The sequence below is a fragment of the Sminthopsis crassicaudata genome, chromosome 1, assembly GCF_048593235.1.
Source record: "Sminthopsis crassicaudata isolate SCR6 chromosome 1, ASM4859323v1, whole genome shotgun sequence".
In the NCBI taxonomy this organism is placed as follows: Eukaryota; Metazoa; Chordata; class Mammalia; order Dasyuromorphia; family Dasyuridae; genus Sminthopsis; species Sminthopsis crassicaudata.
The window spans coordinates 275,957,599-275,975,373 of NC_133617.1; the positions used below are offsets into that span (position 1 = coordinate 275,957,599).

General features: G+C 32.3%; 1 protein-coding gene across 1 annotated transcript in view; it reads left to right on the forward strand.

Annotated features, from left to right (window-relative positions):
* Nucleotides 1–17,775, forward strand: part of PREX2 (phosphatidylinositol-3,4,5-trisphosphate dependent Rac exchange factor 2) — a 388,457-nt gene that overhangs the window by 140,697 nt on the left and 229,985 nt on the right. Inside the window, exons 8-9 of the mRNA XM_074278839.1 lie at nucleotides 3,965–4,068; nucleotides 15,874–16,023. Coding sequence (XP_074134940.1) covers nucleotides 3,965–4,068; nucleotides 15,874–16,023 — 254 coding nt within the window. The remainder of the gene's footprint in view (nucleotides 1–3,964; nucleotides 4,069–15,873; nucleotides 16,024–17,775) is intronic.

Sequence of the window (17,775 nt, forward strand, 5' to 3'; positions counted from 1 at the left end):
AAGGAGCTTAGACCGTTATTTAAAGATGACTATCTTGAAACAAATATGTAATCTGAATATAATGTCATATTAGCAATTAGAGAAGTACTTTTTATCTCTATGGGTAAAAAGTAGAGAATTACCCAGAGAAATGTTAGTATAGATAAAAGAAAACAGTAAGAAAAAATTTGGATCATTTTGGTTCCATAGAATTTTAAAAATTAAACAAATAAAATCATTGAATATAGGTAAGAGATACTATTGACTGAAAAAAAATTGTATCAAATATTACTTTAAAAACCACCAACATCCAGTATATATAGGCAATCAATAATAACATATAATTTCAATAACTGCATTTCAATTGATACATATCTAAAGGATATAAAATGCAGTTTTAAAAGAATAATTTCAGTCTATCAATGGCAATATGAAAGTGACATTTCATGACATAATGAAATGAAGGTTGTGAGGTATCAATTGATTTATATACTTAAGAAATTTTGAAAGATGATAAAAATGGAAATAGTTAATGTAGGAGGGGCTGTGGAAAGAGACATACTAATACATTGGTGGAACCTTTAATTGGTCCAAATGTTTTGCATGTCAGTTTAGAATATATGAGAGATGATTAAATTCTCTACCTTCTGATCCAGTAGTCTTGCTAATGGGAATAAAACTAAAGGAAACTGAAATCTGTAAAAATTGTATAACATTTAACTAAATAACACTAGCATCTGTGTGTGTGTGTGTGTGTGTGTGTGTGTGTGTGTGTGTTGTGTACGCAAGAACTGGATAAAAAAGTGAATGCTTATTAATTAAAGAATGGTTGAAAAGGGGCATATAATGGAACACATGCTTTATTAAATGGTGAATATAAAGAATTTAGAGAAATATGGTAAGATTTGTAAGAATTAATGTAGAGTAAAATAAAAACAGATCCTAAAGAACTACATGCCTAATAATTTCTTTTTTTAATATATTTATTTATTTATTATTTTAAAATTAATTTTATAATTATAACATTTTTTGACAGTACATATGCATAGGTAATTTTTTACAAACATTATCCCTCATACTCCTTCTGCTCCGAATTTTTCCCCTCCTTCCCTCCACCCCCTCACCTAGATAGCAGGCATTCCCATACATATTAAATATGTTATAGTATATGCTAGGTACAATATATATGTGCAGAACCAAATTTTTTTTTTTGTTGTTGTTGTTGTTGCAAAGGAAGAATTGTTGCAAAAGGAAAAAAGTAAAAAATAACCTGGGGAAAAAACCCAAAAATAATGCTAACAGTTTACACTCATTTCCCAGTGTTCCTTCTCTGGGTGTAGCTGATTCTGTCCATCATTCATCAATTGGAATTGGATTAGCTCTTCTCTATGTTGAAGATATCCACTTCCATCAGAATATATCTGCATACAGTATCATTGTTGAAGTGTATAATGATCTCCTAGTTCTGCTCATTTCACTCAGCATCTGTTGATGTAAGTCTCTCCAAGCCTCTGTGTATTCATCCTGTTGGTCATTTCTTACAGAATAATAATATTCCATAACATTCATATACCATAATTTACCCAACCATTCTCCAATTGATGGGTATCCATTCATTTTCCAGTTTCTAGCCACTACAAAAAGGGCTGCCACAAACATTTTAGATGACTAATAATTTCAATGTAATTTAAAATATCTTACAATACTCAGTGATTACAGTATGATTTCCAATGTAAATGAAAAATCATTTTAAAAAGTCCAGGACTCTAAATTAATTAAAAATCAGTAAAGACACTTGAGAATAAATGTTAAAGCTTATTTCACTCTTTTTGAAGCAGAAATACAGGGGATAATGAAGAAAAATTGTGTATATATTGTCAAAAGTTATTCCTAGATTCCTTGATTACATGTGAAGATTAAATATGGAGACTTTTTTCCTCCTCCCCAAAATGACTCTGATTGAAAGTACAAAAAACATAATCTTAAAATTTTATTTTTAATGAAGAACTCAGTTTTCCAGAAACTATAGCAAAAAATATGATTAATGTAGCTATAACATCTATCTGAATATTGCAGAGATATTTCTAATTACAATCTGTTGTTTTTAGCAGTAATTAGATATTTAATGAAACATGGCATGTAATAGTTCTGTTTTCTAGTGGAATATCACAAAGTTAGCTAAAGATTTATATAATAATAATGATAATGATAATAATAATTTATATAATAATCTAAGGTTTACAAAATTACTTAACACATATTATCTTACTTTATCATCACAACAAATCTTTCTGTTTAGTACTTTTCTCCCTATTTTACAACAGGCAGGTGACTTACCCAGGGTCATACAGCTAGTCTCTGAGATATGCTTTGATCTAAGTTATTCCTAATTCTAGCTCTCTAGTACTGTATCCACTGTTCAACATATCTACCTAAAATTAGGAAATATTAAATAGGAAATGTAGAATTATAGAAAAAAGAACTGGATACAAACTCAAGAGACTCCAATTTGAGGTCTATTTCTGTTTTTATGTTCTTGGACAGATCTCTCAACCTTGCTGGGCCTCAGTTCCTCAAATGTGACATAAAGTTATTAAAGGTTAGATAGCACTGAAATTGTGTGCAATAGGTTTATGACTTGATTATGGCTATGGAAATTTATGTTTTATTAAAAAAGGAAAATAATAAAAGGGGAGTGCAAATATAGTATTGTATTTTAAGAAGGAACAACTTCTGCTAATAAATGCCTTGGCTTTCGACTTTCATCATTTGCAAAAACCCCAGACAAATAAATAAACAAAGTTATACTTAAAGATCCAGGACCCAGATGAGGGAATTGCATATAGGGGGTGGGTAAGTGATCAATGGCTGGAGATATAGAATCAGTATTCTGGAGGAAATATACTTTATACTACTAAATTAAAAGAAAGAAATAAGTGACAAATATTAAATGTCTAGCATACAACCAAGATAAAATAATAGTTATGGAGAACTTAAATCATTCATGCAATTTACTGGAGCTTATTCGTTAATAAAATCAGAACCACTGATCAATTCTAAATTTCCCTTAATTATAATTTCACTCTTTAAAAGTCAGAGAAAGTAAAAAAGCAGACTCTAATTCTAGACTAGATTTTGACTAATAAGAAGGAATTGGTTGGTGAAGTAGAATTGATTAGAACATTGGGAGGCAGCATTTATTCCATTTTAGGGTTGACGTGTTAAGAAGGGGAAAACAAGGTATAGTTGGATAATTTCACATTCAGTCTAGGTATTGTAGGAGCAGCATTCCCAAAATGGATAAGTATGATATAGTAGCCTAAATTTCTATAGTATTTTTATCTGAAGAGAATGAAAACAAAATCTTAAGTTTCAAATTAAAAAGACCCTTTGATAACATGTTCCTGGTAGAATATTTAGGCAGCATGAAGCCTAATAAAAGCCCAAATAGATTTGAGGAGTCTGAAGATGCCTGAATATAAAAAAGAATGCATTTTATGGCCTAATTTTGACTATGTTATCTAAATAAGAATTATCACTGTGCATCAAACCAAATAAATAAATAATTAATTTTTTGTATTTCAGGCAAAAAAACATCCATAGTGACTGAATAACTTCATCTACCTCAACAGTCTAATTGAATGTTTCTTTTCATGTTAAATGTAAATAAAAATCTAAATATTTAGTTCAAACATACAAAATGTACAGCAATTTAAGTAATAAAAACAACTTACTCATACATAATATTTTAGATTTTTGCAACATTATTTTCCTTACTGCAAACTTCTGAGAAAGGTGGTGCACATATTTTTATCCCTATTTTACATTATTGAAAGTATTGAGGTTCTGAAATTTTAATGATTAAATAATGAGATAGTTTCAAAATAAAAATCTGATTTTCATGAAAACCGGTTTTATCTGTAGACCTTCAGATATTTCATAACTATATTCACAAAGTGTTTCATTGATCTTATTTTCTAATAAGGCGGTTAAAGAATAGCAAGGCCTCTACAGATGGACACCGTTATCTTTTTCGTGGCAGAATCAATACTGAAGTGATGGAAGTTGAGAATGTGGATGATGGAACAGGTAAGTAATTTTTAGATTGATAAAGGATTTTTGTGGTAAAAATATGCACGAATATATTTTTCATAAGAATCACTATTAATATATTGGAGCTCAGAAGTCTTTAGCTTTGGCTATATAAGAAAGTATTGATTACCACATACATAAGCAATTAGTCTATATTGAATAGTAGTTTGGTTTGTGAATTGTTGTAACTATAACTATAATTTTTATATTTGAGACTACTTATTTCTGATATAAGTGTAAATGTAATATAAGAAAATTTAAGCTATATTTGTGTTATAGCTTAACCTAAATCAAGGGAAAAAATGAAAACTATGAAGAATTTATATATATATATATATATAAGTTCTTCAAGCACCATTTGAGTGTTATAAAGGGGTTTCTTCTTCAGAAACTCCTAATGCCATTTTTGCTTTTATTTAAAGCCTCATTCTGTTGATCTCTATCTATTTTGTGGTATACCTCCCTGTTTCTTCTTAAACTATGGTTTACAATCACACATGTAGTCTTGCAACTGATTGTGGGGGGTCATGAAATCATGATTTATTATTAGTGAATGTTTGATTTTTATATCAATATAATGGGGGTCATGAGTAGAAAAAATTGAAGAAGCCTTGGTCTAACCAAACTCATCATTCCTTTCATGTAATATTCCATTTTCCATCATCATGATTTTGTATCTGGCAGCCATCCTCTTCCAGCTATATTACAGACTTCTTATGAGAAGGCACTATTCCATATTTGTCTTTGTTCACAACATCTGGCCCATAGTAGTTGCTTGATAAGTGCTTGTTGATTTAGAAGCCATTTATTTAGAGGAGATGATTGAATTGGTGGTAACTGGTGAAATTATCAAGAGAAGTTATAACAAGAAAAGAGACAAAGACTTTGTGTATATACAATGAGATGTGGATGATGTCCAGCACAAGAGGCATCGAAGCAGTGGTCAGAAATATAGTCATATAGCCAGTACTGGCTAGCATCAATGTCAGGAAAGAGGTATAGTGAAAACCAGAAAGAAGAGAATGTATATGAAGGAGTGCTTTGTCAAAAGTAGCAGATAGGTAAGCAAGAATGTAGACTAAGCAAAAATCTTTGGATTTAGCAATTAAAAGATCATTTGTAATGTTGTAAAGAATAATTTATTTTAAATATTGGTATGGATTACATCAAACTAAAAAGTTTCTGTACAAATAATACTAATGCAAACAAGATTAGAAGGGAAGTAACAAATTGGGAAAATATTTTTAAAAACAAAGGTTCTGACAAAGGTCTCATTTCCAAAATATATAGAGAACTGACCCTAATTTATAAGAAACCGAACCATTCTCCAATTGATAAATGGTCAAAGGATATGAACAGACAATTCTCAGAGGAAGAAATTGAAACTATATCCACTCACATGAAAGAGTGTTCCAAATCACTACTGATCAGAGAAATGCAAATTAAGACAACTCTGAGATACCACTACACACCTGTCAGATTGGCTAAGATGACAGGAACAAATAATGATGAATGTTGGAGGGGATGTGGGGAAACTGGGACACTAATACATTGCTGGTGGAGTTGTGAAAGAATCCAGCCATTCTGGAGAGTAATCTGGAATTATGCCCAAAACGTTATCAAACTGTGCATACCCTTTGACCCAGCAGCGCTACTACTGGGATTATATCCCAAAGAAATACTAAAGAGCGGAAAGAGACATATATGTGCCAAAATGTTTGTGGCAGCTCTTTTTGTAGTAGCTAGAAATTGGAAGATGAATGGATGTCCATCAGTTGGAGAATGGTTGGGTAAATTATGGTATATGAAGGTTATGGAATATTATTGCTCTGTAAGAAATGACCAGCAGGAGGAATACAGAGAGGCTTGGAGAGACTTAAATCAACTGATGCTGAGTGAAATGAGCAGAACCAGAAGATCACTGTACACTTCAACAACAATACTGTATGAGGATGTATTCTGATGGAAGTGGAAATCTTCAACATAAAGAAAAACCAACTCACTTCCAGTTGATCAATGATGGACAGAGGTAGCTACACCCAGAGAAGAAACACTGGGAAGTGAATGTAAATTGTTAGCACTAATATCTGTCTGCCCAGGTTACATGTACCTTCGGAATCTAAAGTTTATTGTGCAACAAGAAAATGATATTCACACACATGTATTGTATCTAGACTATATTGTAACACATGTAAAATGTATGGGATTGCCTGTCATCGGGGGGAGGGAATAGAGGGAGGGGGGGATAATTTGGAAAAATGAATACAAGGGATAATATTATAAAAAATATATATAATAAAAAATTATTAATAAAAAAATAAATATTGGTATGGAAGCTAGATTGCAGGGGATAATTGAAAGAGAATGAAATATGAGGAAATTAAGGAAATTAGATATAGAGATTTTTAAAAAATGATAATAGTGTTTTTTATTTTCAAAATACATGCAAAGATAGTTTTCAACATTCTCCCTTGCAAAATCTTGTGTTCCAAATTTTTCTTCTCCCTTCCCTAGACAGCAAGTAGTGCAGTATAACATATTTCTACATTTACCATGTTGCACAAGAAAAAAAAAGAGAAAAAAAGTAAGCAGACAACATCAAAAAAAAGGTGAAAATACTATGTTGTGATCCATATTCAATCTCCACAGTCCTCTCTTTGGATGGAGGTGGCTCTCTCCATCACAAGTTTATTGGAATTGGCCTGATTGATTTCATTGTTGAAAAGAATCAAGACCATCACAGTTGTTCATCACATAATCTTATTGTTGATGTGTACAATGTTCATTTGGTTCTGCTCACTCCACTTAGCATTAATTCATGCAAGTCTCTCCAGGGCTTCCTAAAACCATCTTGCTTATCATTTCTTATAGGACAATAATGTTCCATATATGTATTATACCTTATTCAGCTATTCCCCTACTGTTCCTTGCCATCACACTTCAAACATTTTTGCATATGTGGGTCCTTTTACCACTTTTATGATATTTTTGGGATACAGGTTCAGTAGAGACACTACTGGATCAAAGGGTATTTGTTTGATACCCATTTGTGCATAGTTCCAAATTGCTCTCCAAAATGGTTGGATCAGTTCACAACTCTGTGTAGAAATGTTTAGTTTGTCAGTGAAAAGAGTAGTGCTATATAGAAAATTTCTTAAGGATTGAGAGCCTAGTTGTGTTTTTAGGCAATAGGGATGGAGCCATTGTATTGAACTTAATAATAAAAAAAAATAAACTGAAAAGATTGAAGGTGCTAGCCCACAGAGAAAATGGGATGGAACAGAATCATTGATATATGGAAAAAGTTTGGCTTTGTTAGGGAGAAGGACTACCTCTTTCTCCTATTAACTAGTACTTATTATGTTCCAGGTACAATGCTAAATGCTTTTTACAAACATGAAATTTAAATAGTTTTTACAGTGAGTACAAATGATCAAAGACTTAATATTGAAGTTAAAAGCTCCTGGAACTGATCCCAGAAAAAGAAAAGGGAAGAATGTGGGGGGAATGGAGAGCTTCATAACACTAGCCTGATCCTTGCCTTTTTTCTCAAACAATACTTATGTCAAACTAGATATCCTCCCTGCCTCTTGTCCCTCTTGTTTTTCTTGATTCTTAATATTTTGATCACTACCTTAACTGCACAATTATTGCCTGACAATCCAAGATTTTAAATAGGTTGACAATTTTCCTGTCTGGAGCTTTTATCTTAATAGTCACTACAGATTTATGTCCATAGGAAATGCATATGTCCTTTTCCATTCTTCCCCATTCTATTTTCACTTAAATTCTGAATTTGAAATTAGAAAAACACAATTTAAGGAAAGATTGACAAATACTTCTAGATAAAAACCAATTTTTTCTCCCTTTTCAATGTCCCCTGATCATTAACATAGGATAAAACACAAGCAGGGAAAGTATGCTCTTCAAAGGGATATGCCATTGGGATGGAAATCCAACCAGAAGTTCTGGTTGAAAAAGATTCCCTGTGAAACCTACAGTTGCTTCAGTGTGTGAATAGTATTGTGCTGATAGATAGAAATATGCCCCATGAAGAAATAATCATACCTTGTGATTGAAGAGAGGTCTAATTGGTTGATGCTATTTGCATCAATTGAAAAATGCTTATTGATTAAATATACTGTGTTGAAAAACTTGTATTTAGGAGATAACCTATAGTGAGTAGTGAATGAAAAGTTTTGCTATTTCTTTAAAGATTATTATTAACTATCATTTTCTTTAAATATTGAGTTATGTTGTGGTAGTTGGATGCATTGAATTATTTAAAAAGTATTTAGTTGTTGGCCAAAGAAATAACACTTAGTGGTTTTATTCTAAATCCATAGGGAATTATATATAATATAAGGGGGAAATTTATTTATTTTTAGTAGTCTTACTTCAGTCCTTCATTTTGACATATAAAGTGGCCCAGAATTCTTAGAGAGTATTTCATCAGAGTTTAAATTTCCTAAGCAGCAAAAGCTTATAGTATAGGTCTGATTATAAATTGCGTACGTGTTCTTCAAGGGCTCACATAGTTTATTTTGGAGGGAGCATCAAAACACAGTTGATCATCAACAGATAAAATTGTCATGACAATTAAAGGACAAAGATATGAAGTAATTTGTTATAGTGAGGAGAAAAAAATGTGAAAGTTAGTGTGATTTTAATGTCTATTTCAAAATCAGGGATTCTTTGTTCCATTAGGCTATAAAGCATTAGACTTGATGCAAATATAAATTGTTTTTAGCCTTAAGTAGGCTTAATTCCCATTATTGTTATTTAAAAAGAATTTCCTTGAATCTATATAGACATACCCAGGCATTGTTGATCACCAGAATGGGAGTGAACTGAATATTTAGTCATCAGTTTCTTGATGCTGTGAATAATGCATTCTGGCATTTTCTAGCATTTCCCAGCCCATATATACAATACTTGGCAGTTTTCCATCTCATTAAAATGCAGAGTTATTGAAAGGATCCCTGTGTGTCTGCTGAGATTTATGGTTACTTCAGTTTTAGAAAATCCCATCTCATTATGCAAAAGTGTGCTGAATTAAGAATAGAGAATTTGCAAAGTATAAAGCTCTGAAGCAATTAGTGGCTTATTCAAGGCTGCCCTTTAGATTTTCCTTGCCTTTACTAAAAGTCAGAGATGACCTTTGATAGTTTGTACTCATTGTAAAACTATTTTAATTCAAGATTTTATGTGATGCATTTTGTGAAATTAAATATTTTGACCTGTGGAGATCTATAGCTCCCTTTAATTATCAGAGCAAAAGTTGATGGTGTTATTGAGCCTTCTCATGGTAGAGAAGTGCAAGGAAATCAGTGCTTCTGTTATCATTCTATGACTATTTGTGCCCTGGGCACCATTGTTGAACTAAATGAGAATCAAAATTACTAAAAGACTGTGAAAGAAACAGTTAGTTTTGCAATCATTGTTAGACTATGAGGTGCTTGGAATGCCTCAAATTGTTCTGCAACTTTTTCATCAAGAAATTTAAATTTAAATAAAGGAGATAAAATCTAACCCCCATAAATGTTTAATTATCACTTTATCTTAAATTTTTTAAAATGCCACCACATTTTTTTTTCTTTCCAAGATAATCTGTAAGACAATGAGTTTTATTTCTTATCCTGTCCAAGGGCAATTGACTGATCTTATGAGTACAAATCTAAATTGGATATTCATATACTTATAATGGGAGCTAGGCTGCACTATGGATGGAGTGCCCAGCCTGGAGTCAGAAAGACTACTCTTTCTGAATTCAAATCTGACCTCAAATATTTACTGGATATGTAACCCAGGGAAAGTTACTTAACTTTGTTTGCCTCAGTTTTCTCATCTGTAAAACAAGCTGGAGAAGGAAATGGCAAACCCCTAAAAGAGATCATGAAGAATTGGACATGGTTGATAAATAATTAAACAAGAAACAACACATATAACAGGCAGTGAGTTTTTATCTTTCTTGAAAAGTGAAAAAAAATTATTATATTGGGTGATGCTTTTGAGGTGAACCTGAATTATAACTTTAGTTATTTTTAGGGTCACACTATTAATTAATTAGGCATTCATTGGATGTCTTATGTCCTTTGCACTCTGCTAAGTACTTGGCAGGGAAAAAAATTTGGCTGAGTTATTAAATTAGCATAAGTCCTGGTATTTTTCCTCAAAGAAGTTATGATGTACTTGAACAGACACATAAATTTAGTTACAATAATGAACACACGTAGATATACACATGATCATCTATACATTTATGCACGTACACACATGTATATGCAAGTTTGTGTATATGTATATCTCTATATATAAATGCATAAATGTGTGTGTATATGTATGTATATATACATATACACACACTAGTAAATATCAATATTTATTAAATATCTTCTATGTACCAGGCACTGTGCTAAGTATATGTATGCATATATGCATGTAAGCATGTATGTGCCCACATGAATATAAATATATTTTATTTATATATAAATTTACGTATAAATATATTTTATTATATATGTATATGTGTGTATGTGTTTGGATTACTATAAGTAAGACAAGTAGATGCCATAGTATATGATAGAATGCTATATTTAGAATAAGGAAGACCTGGATTCAGATCTTAACTTCGGGTCATTACTAACAGTGTGAGCCTGAATAAGTCACTTAACCCCTCTAATTCATTCCCCTCATTGGTAAAATGGTCATAAGAGAAGCATCTTCATCACAGAGTTGTTTTGAGAATCAAATGAAACAACATATATATTATCCTTTGTAAAATTTAAAATTAAACATACACACACACCTTTTTTTTTTTTTTTTTGTAGATTCAATTAATTTTTATTTATTATTTATTTTATGTGATTTTGGGCTAGATAAACAGAGGACAATTTATAGAATGAGGAAGGTGATAATCCCGCTGAACCATATCAGGAGTATTATGGGATATATTTGTGAAAAATGTTTACAAACTCTTGTGTGTCCAGAACAGATGACAAGAATGGGAAAGGGGAATAGAAATTATATAAAAAAAGTATCCATCAAAAGAACTGGGGATGTTTAAATGAGAGAAGGAAAATCTTTGCATCTCAACACAATCTCTATATTATTATATTTTATATGGAAGTTAAACATATTAATTTATCTTTGAGGAACCAAATTAGGAACAATAATTTAATGTCAAAGAGAAACAAATATGAGAAGAAATACCTTAATATATAGAGAAGTTCCAAAGTGGTCTTATAAATGTTGATCATCATCATCATCATCATCATCATCATCATCATCATCAGTGTTTTAGGAATTCAGAGATCACTGAAGTCTATAGTAGTAAGAAATGGCTTCCTAGAAAACATAGAATTTTAGTGGTTTTTAGAAGAATGGAAAGTAAATGGAAAGGTAAGGAAAAGAAAAGAAGGAGTTATCCAGGATAGGCGCCTATACTGGAGCCAGTATAGTCAGCAGCATGGGTGTTGACATGAGACAATGAGACACACTGAAGCAGATGAAGGAAGCTTTTTGTGTGATAGTGGGGAGCAAGGTGAGATAATTAGGATACAGCTGTTGAGGTTGAGAAGGGGGACCCCAAAAGTCCCAGACTGGTGTGGCGAGGTATCTCAAAAGAATTTGCAGGCTTGAACCCATCTCTTAGTTAAGGGGCAAAGTTTTGATTGATAATAATATAAGCCTTTACTAAGTGGACTGAATTGTAAGGGAATTCAGTAAAGAAATTGAAGCAAGGAGATAGACCAGTACAGCTTTCTATCATAGATATGTTAATTCTATGGTCCAAGGGCAAAGCTAAGAAGTAATTTCCAGATAAATTGAGGATGGTCTCTGAAATTTGATGATCACTGACCAGGATCATCAGTCAGCAATGAACTGAGAAATAGTCTTATTCACTATTATCTCAGGAGTTTGTTCTGTGGGAGTTTTCTGATGCTAGAAGCTATTGGCTAAGGAGTGGTCAGAATCAGATGGATTGGGTGTGCTCAGTTTCCTGAGGCAGATTCCAAAGCCAGAAGACTCAGGACCACTGACCCATTAGAACAGAAGCCCCCCAAGGTCAGGAAATCCCAAATCACATTACATCAAAACTAGGTAGAAATTTTAAAGCTAAGGAGTTCAGATTGAATATAATAGCAAATAAAATTTTTGAATATAGGGTTAACAAGAGGAAAGTGGTTTTTTAAGGAAGATTTATTTAGCAGTAGTATTCAGTATGGTTTGAAGGGAGATGAGGGGTAGAGAATTGTGATAAGAGACTGCTACTGCTATTTCACTTGTGAGGAAATAAGGCCTTGTACTATGGCAGTAAAAGTGCGAGTAATTTGGGAGTCCCTAAAGAAGTAGGTTTGTATTTCCAGCACTTTGAATCTACAATACCTTCTGGTTCCACCAGAGATTATTATATGTAAGTGAGCATGATTTTTCCACCCTCTTGCTTGTATCTAGTTGGGTATATTCTTCCAAAACCAGATTTGAAAGGAAGATTGACCAGGGAATTGCCTAGGGGGGAAATATTTGCTTGACTTTATTTTTTTTGGGGGGGTGTGGTGGTGATACAGAGCAGGTTTGGAGCTTGTCTCTGAAGAAGTAAGATTGTTAAGAGGGAAAGAGGAATATAGGAAGGGAGGGAGAATAGAGAGTGAAGGAGAAAGGGAGGGAGAATAGAGAGTGAAGGAGAAAGAAAGGGAGGAAAAGCAGATGTGATAGAGAGAATGGAGAGAAAGGGAAGGGGGAGAGATAGAAAGAAGGAGAGAAAATAGGGGAAAAGGAGAGTGTAGAAAAAGAGACAGGTGGAAGGATAGCAATTATAGCCATTGCTTTATTTTTTACTTTGGTGTATGAAGGGGAAAGTGAAATAGTGAATATAGGGGCAGTGTAAAGTTTAGTTCTATTCTAAAACTTTCCTGTTTTTCTACTAATTTAATGAATACCAAGGTCTGCAATTTATTGACTTTTCAGTCTTTAGGAGGTGATGATTGATGATTGTCATTTGGGAGTAGGAAGCAAAAAAAGTTGTTACTTTCAGCTCCTCAAAATATTATAAATTTGTTTCAGTACTTATAACATTGTGACGTTCTAATTAAGGGAACATATAATGTTAACTTTGATATGCTTAATTAAGAATGTTTCAGATAGTTGTGGAATTAAATAACTAAAATTTGGCAGTATGCTCTTTGGAAGTATATATCCATGCTTGGAAATAATCTGATAAAAGCAATGGGGCAGATTAGGGAAGGTAATAGATTTTATTATTGGCTTCATTTAGTGAAAATATTTGCCCCTCCTTACCTTTCCAGTCTGTTTTTGACTTATTCTTCTGCATATATTCTGCAACACCATGACACTGACCTTCCTGATGTTCCTGTTTCATCACTTGACTCTATGAAATTTCTTTGGCTGTCCTCCACTTTTCTTATTTATTTTATTTTTATTTTATTTTCTTATTTATGCCTCCCAGTTTCCCTGGCTTCCTTTGGATTTCAACCAAATTTCCGCTTTATGAAAGAAACCCCTTAAATGGTAGTGTCTTTTCTTGGTGATTATCTTTAAATATCTTATATCCTTATATTCTTGTTTTCCTTTAGTGCATGTTGTCTCCCCTGTTACATTGAGACCTCATTTAGGTTAAGGACTTTCTTTTGCTTTTTTTTTTTTTTTTTTTTTTTTGTATCTTCAGGGCTTAGCCAAGTGGCTGGCACATATTAAATTCTTCATCAATGCTTGTTGACTGTATTTGACATGATCTGACTTGTGACTCTAACTGAATAAAATATATCATTTGGGAAAATGCTACAGTTTGCTTTTCACAATTTTATAGGAACAATTTCCCAGACTTTTTCATTTTTATCCACCCCAAGTGATCCCTTTGCCCAGGTAAATTTCTTGAAGGGAAGACAGAATATCGTTTATGAATAGTTACTGATATTTTCACTGAAGTTATGCTTACTGGTTATGATTCCAAAGTTTTTACAGTATAGAAAAGTACAAATTACTTTTTAGTGATGACTTTTTCCTGGTTGCAGTCTTTTCTCGGTTAGGGTATGAAGCAAAAGTACATACTACTAATAAGGAAACACTCATTATATCTATTGTCAGGTGAAATGAAGTGGCACCGTTTAACCTTAAGTATGTTTCACTGCTATGTGGCTATTTGGAAAAGTGAACCTGTGGGATCTGGAGAAAACAACTTAGCATCTAGCAGATTCTTAGAAAAAGTTGGGTTTGGACCATATCAACTGAGTGGCAAGAGTGCAAGATAATTTTGGGGAATAGGAATAGCTAGCTTTTAACTGAATACAAATCCTACCTTTACAAATGTTTACAGAATGTGATCATTTAGGGTAAAGATCATTTTGTTATTCCCTTTTCTCTATATATTGTTTATTTTGAACTTTGCCCTAATAGTTCTTTTTTATTTTATTTTATTTTTAATACACATTTCTTTATGAATCCTGTCAGGAGACAAAAATCAGAACAATTAAGAAAAAAAAAAACAGGAGAAAAAACAAACAGAAAAAAGAAGTGAATATAACATGTGTTGTTTTACATTCACTCACCACAGTTCTTTTTCTGAATGCAGGTGGCATTTTCTTTCCAAAGTTTATTAGGATTACTTTGGATCACTAAGCCACTGAGAAGAACCAAGTTTTTCACAGTTAATCATTGCACATTCTTGCTGTTATTGTGTGCAACGTATTCCTAGTTCTTCTTGTTTCACTCAGCATCAGTACATATAAACCTTTCCAAGCTTTTCTAAAATCAGCTGATTCATCATTTTTCATAGAACAATAATATTCTGTTACCTTCATATACCACTTATATTCAGCCATTCCCCAATTGATGGGCACCTAATCATTTTCCAATTCTTTGCCACCACAAAAAGAGCTGCTACAAACATTTTTGCACGTGTATCCTTTTTTCTCCTTTGTGATTTCCTTGAGATCAGACCCAGTAATGATACTGTTCAGTCAAAGGGTATGCACAATTTTATAGCCCTCCAGGCATAGTTCCAGATAGCTCTCCAGAATGGTTGGATCATTTCACAACTCCACCAACAATGCATTATTGTCCCAGTTTTCCCACATCACCCCAACATTTATCATTAGTTTTTTTTTTCAGTTATCTTAAACAATCTGAGAGGTGTGAGGCAATACCTCAGAGTTGTTTTAATCTTCATTTCTTTAACCAATAGTGATTTAGAACATTTTTTTCATATGACTATGATGACTTTAATTTTGTCATCTGAAAATTGTATTTTTATAAATTTTACATAGTTCTTTATATGTTTTAGAAATGAGATCTTTATCAGAAACACTGGCTGTAAAATTTTTTCACAGCTTTGTATGTCTCTTTTAATTTTAATGTAATCAAAGTTGTCTGTTTTGCATTTCATAATATTCTCTAGTTTTTCTTTGGTCATGAATTCTTCCCTTCTTCAATGATCCAATGGGCAAATTATTCCTTGTTCTCCTAATTTGTTTATGGTATAATCCTTTATGCCTAAAACATGTATCCATTTGGATTTTATTTTGGTATGGGATGTGAAATGTAGATCTATGATGAATTTCTAACATCATTTTCCAGTTTTCCAGCAATTTTTGTGAAATAATGAGTTTTTATTCTAGAAGCTGGAGTTCGGGGGTTTATCAAATATTAGATTACTAGTCATCTTGTTATTATCTTGTTATTCTTTTAAAAAATTCTAGATTTAGGGGTCAATTCAATGAATTTCATATAAATTAAATGTGAAATAATTCTGTAAATTAATTATTTAAAATTAATTTGTTCCAGCTGACTTTCACAGTAGTGGACATATTGTTGTTAATGGTTGGAAGATACACAATACAGCAAAGAATAAATGGTTTGTGTGTATGGCTAAAACACCTGAAGAAAAGCATGAATGGCTAGAAGCTATTATGAAAGAACGAGAAAGGCGAAAAGGTAGGTGATACATTTCATTTTGTATCATTTTACTTATTAATTCTGGCCAAAAGAAATCTCTGCTTTCTCTAAACTTCTAGAACAATTTTTTTGTTTTTCTCCCATATACTTTCACACACTTCTTAAGATCTATTTATTTGTGAACTTGGTTTACCAGATGCAAGCTACATTATTGAAGAGACTCTCACATTCATTTTTATTATAAAGCTCACCTCTAGAGTAGGTGCTTAATCAATATTGACTTGGGTTCATCAAGTTGATTGGGTAATTAGCAACCATCACATTTCACAGCAATCTTCACATAATTAAATATAAATTTTAAAGCTAGTAAATGTAGAATGGCTATTTATTCTATGGTTAAAATGCTTTGTGTGCATTATTTTATTTTCACTTTCAACCCTTTTGAGTTGGGCATCTCATTTTCTCCCAAATTGAAAAAGAAATTGCTTAGATGACAAAACTATTTCATTTTACAGATGAGGAAACTGAGACTAAGACAGGTTAAATGATTTGACAAAAGTCTATCATCTAGTATGATAAAGTTGGGATTTAAATCATGATTTTCTAAGCCCAAATCCAGACTTCTTTCTACTACATAATACTGCTTATGAAAAGGCAAAGAAGAAAAGGGTAATGATTCATATTGATTTGCAATTTTAGAAAACTTTCCTAAGGCTTTTGTGGCATTTTTTTCTATGAGTATCCTATTATAGCATTCTTGTGAGATTCAAAATAGAAAACAATATTATAGGTAATTTAATCGGTATTTGGAAAGACTCCTATTTGTTTCTAATCTTTCTCTTGTGCCATTACTTTTTAAGCCTATTCATAGTATCTGACAAATAACTTCATACTATTGGTTCATAAAAGACAGGATTGAACAATATAACAGCACATAGAATATTCATTTTCTTATTTGATACTCAGAAACCCTTCTAAGAATTATAAATATTATTATTCCTATTATGCAGATGAGGAAGTTGAGTCTTAGAGAAATTAAATAATCCATACTTGCACATCTAAGATGTGCTGGAGATGGGATGCAAAATAAGCCATCCTTAGTCCAACACTTTTTATTGTGAAATATTACTTGTCATGGACCATTGTTCCCTGACCCTCATTCAGTAGATTAAGTACTAAATGACTGGATGAGTCAATTTCTTGTAAATTGTAAAGTGAACCGTTTTAAGGGGACATTATTTGAAGACAGCAAGGTGCTGTGTAATGAGCAGTGTTTTTTTAAACTATGTTAAACAGTTATTTTCAGCTTACTCCTCTGGAAGTTTGTAACCTAAAATGCTTCAGTATTTAAGAATAAACATTTATTTTTATGGAGAAATGTATTATAGTTAATCAAGAGCTGGCCTTCTTCAGGGAGACGTAGGTCCAAGATCTGTCTCTGACATATAGTGAAAATGTAATCTTGAATAGGTGATTGTAACCTCTCAGGGCCTCCAAGTGTAAGAGTATAGGATACAAAGCAGGTGTCATCTTGCAATGGTCAAAGGAGTTTCATCCCTGGGAATTCTCTATGAATGGAATCAGTGGTTTGCCTTCTCCTCATTCTATTTTCAATATCACAAGAATACTATAATTCTTTTTCTATGAGAAAAGAGACTTCTGAATTTCACATCACTACTTCAGAATCATATGAAATCTATCTTAAGTCAACCATTTCAGGAATATAAATTTAAAAAGCCAGAAATACCTATACCTATATATTTGCAGGAAAATAAGTACTGTTATTTAGTA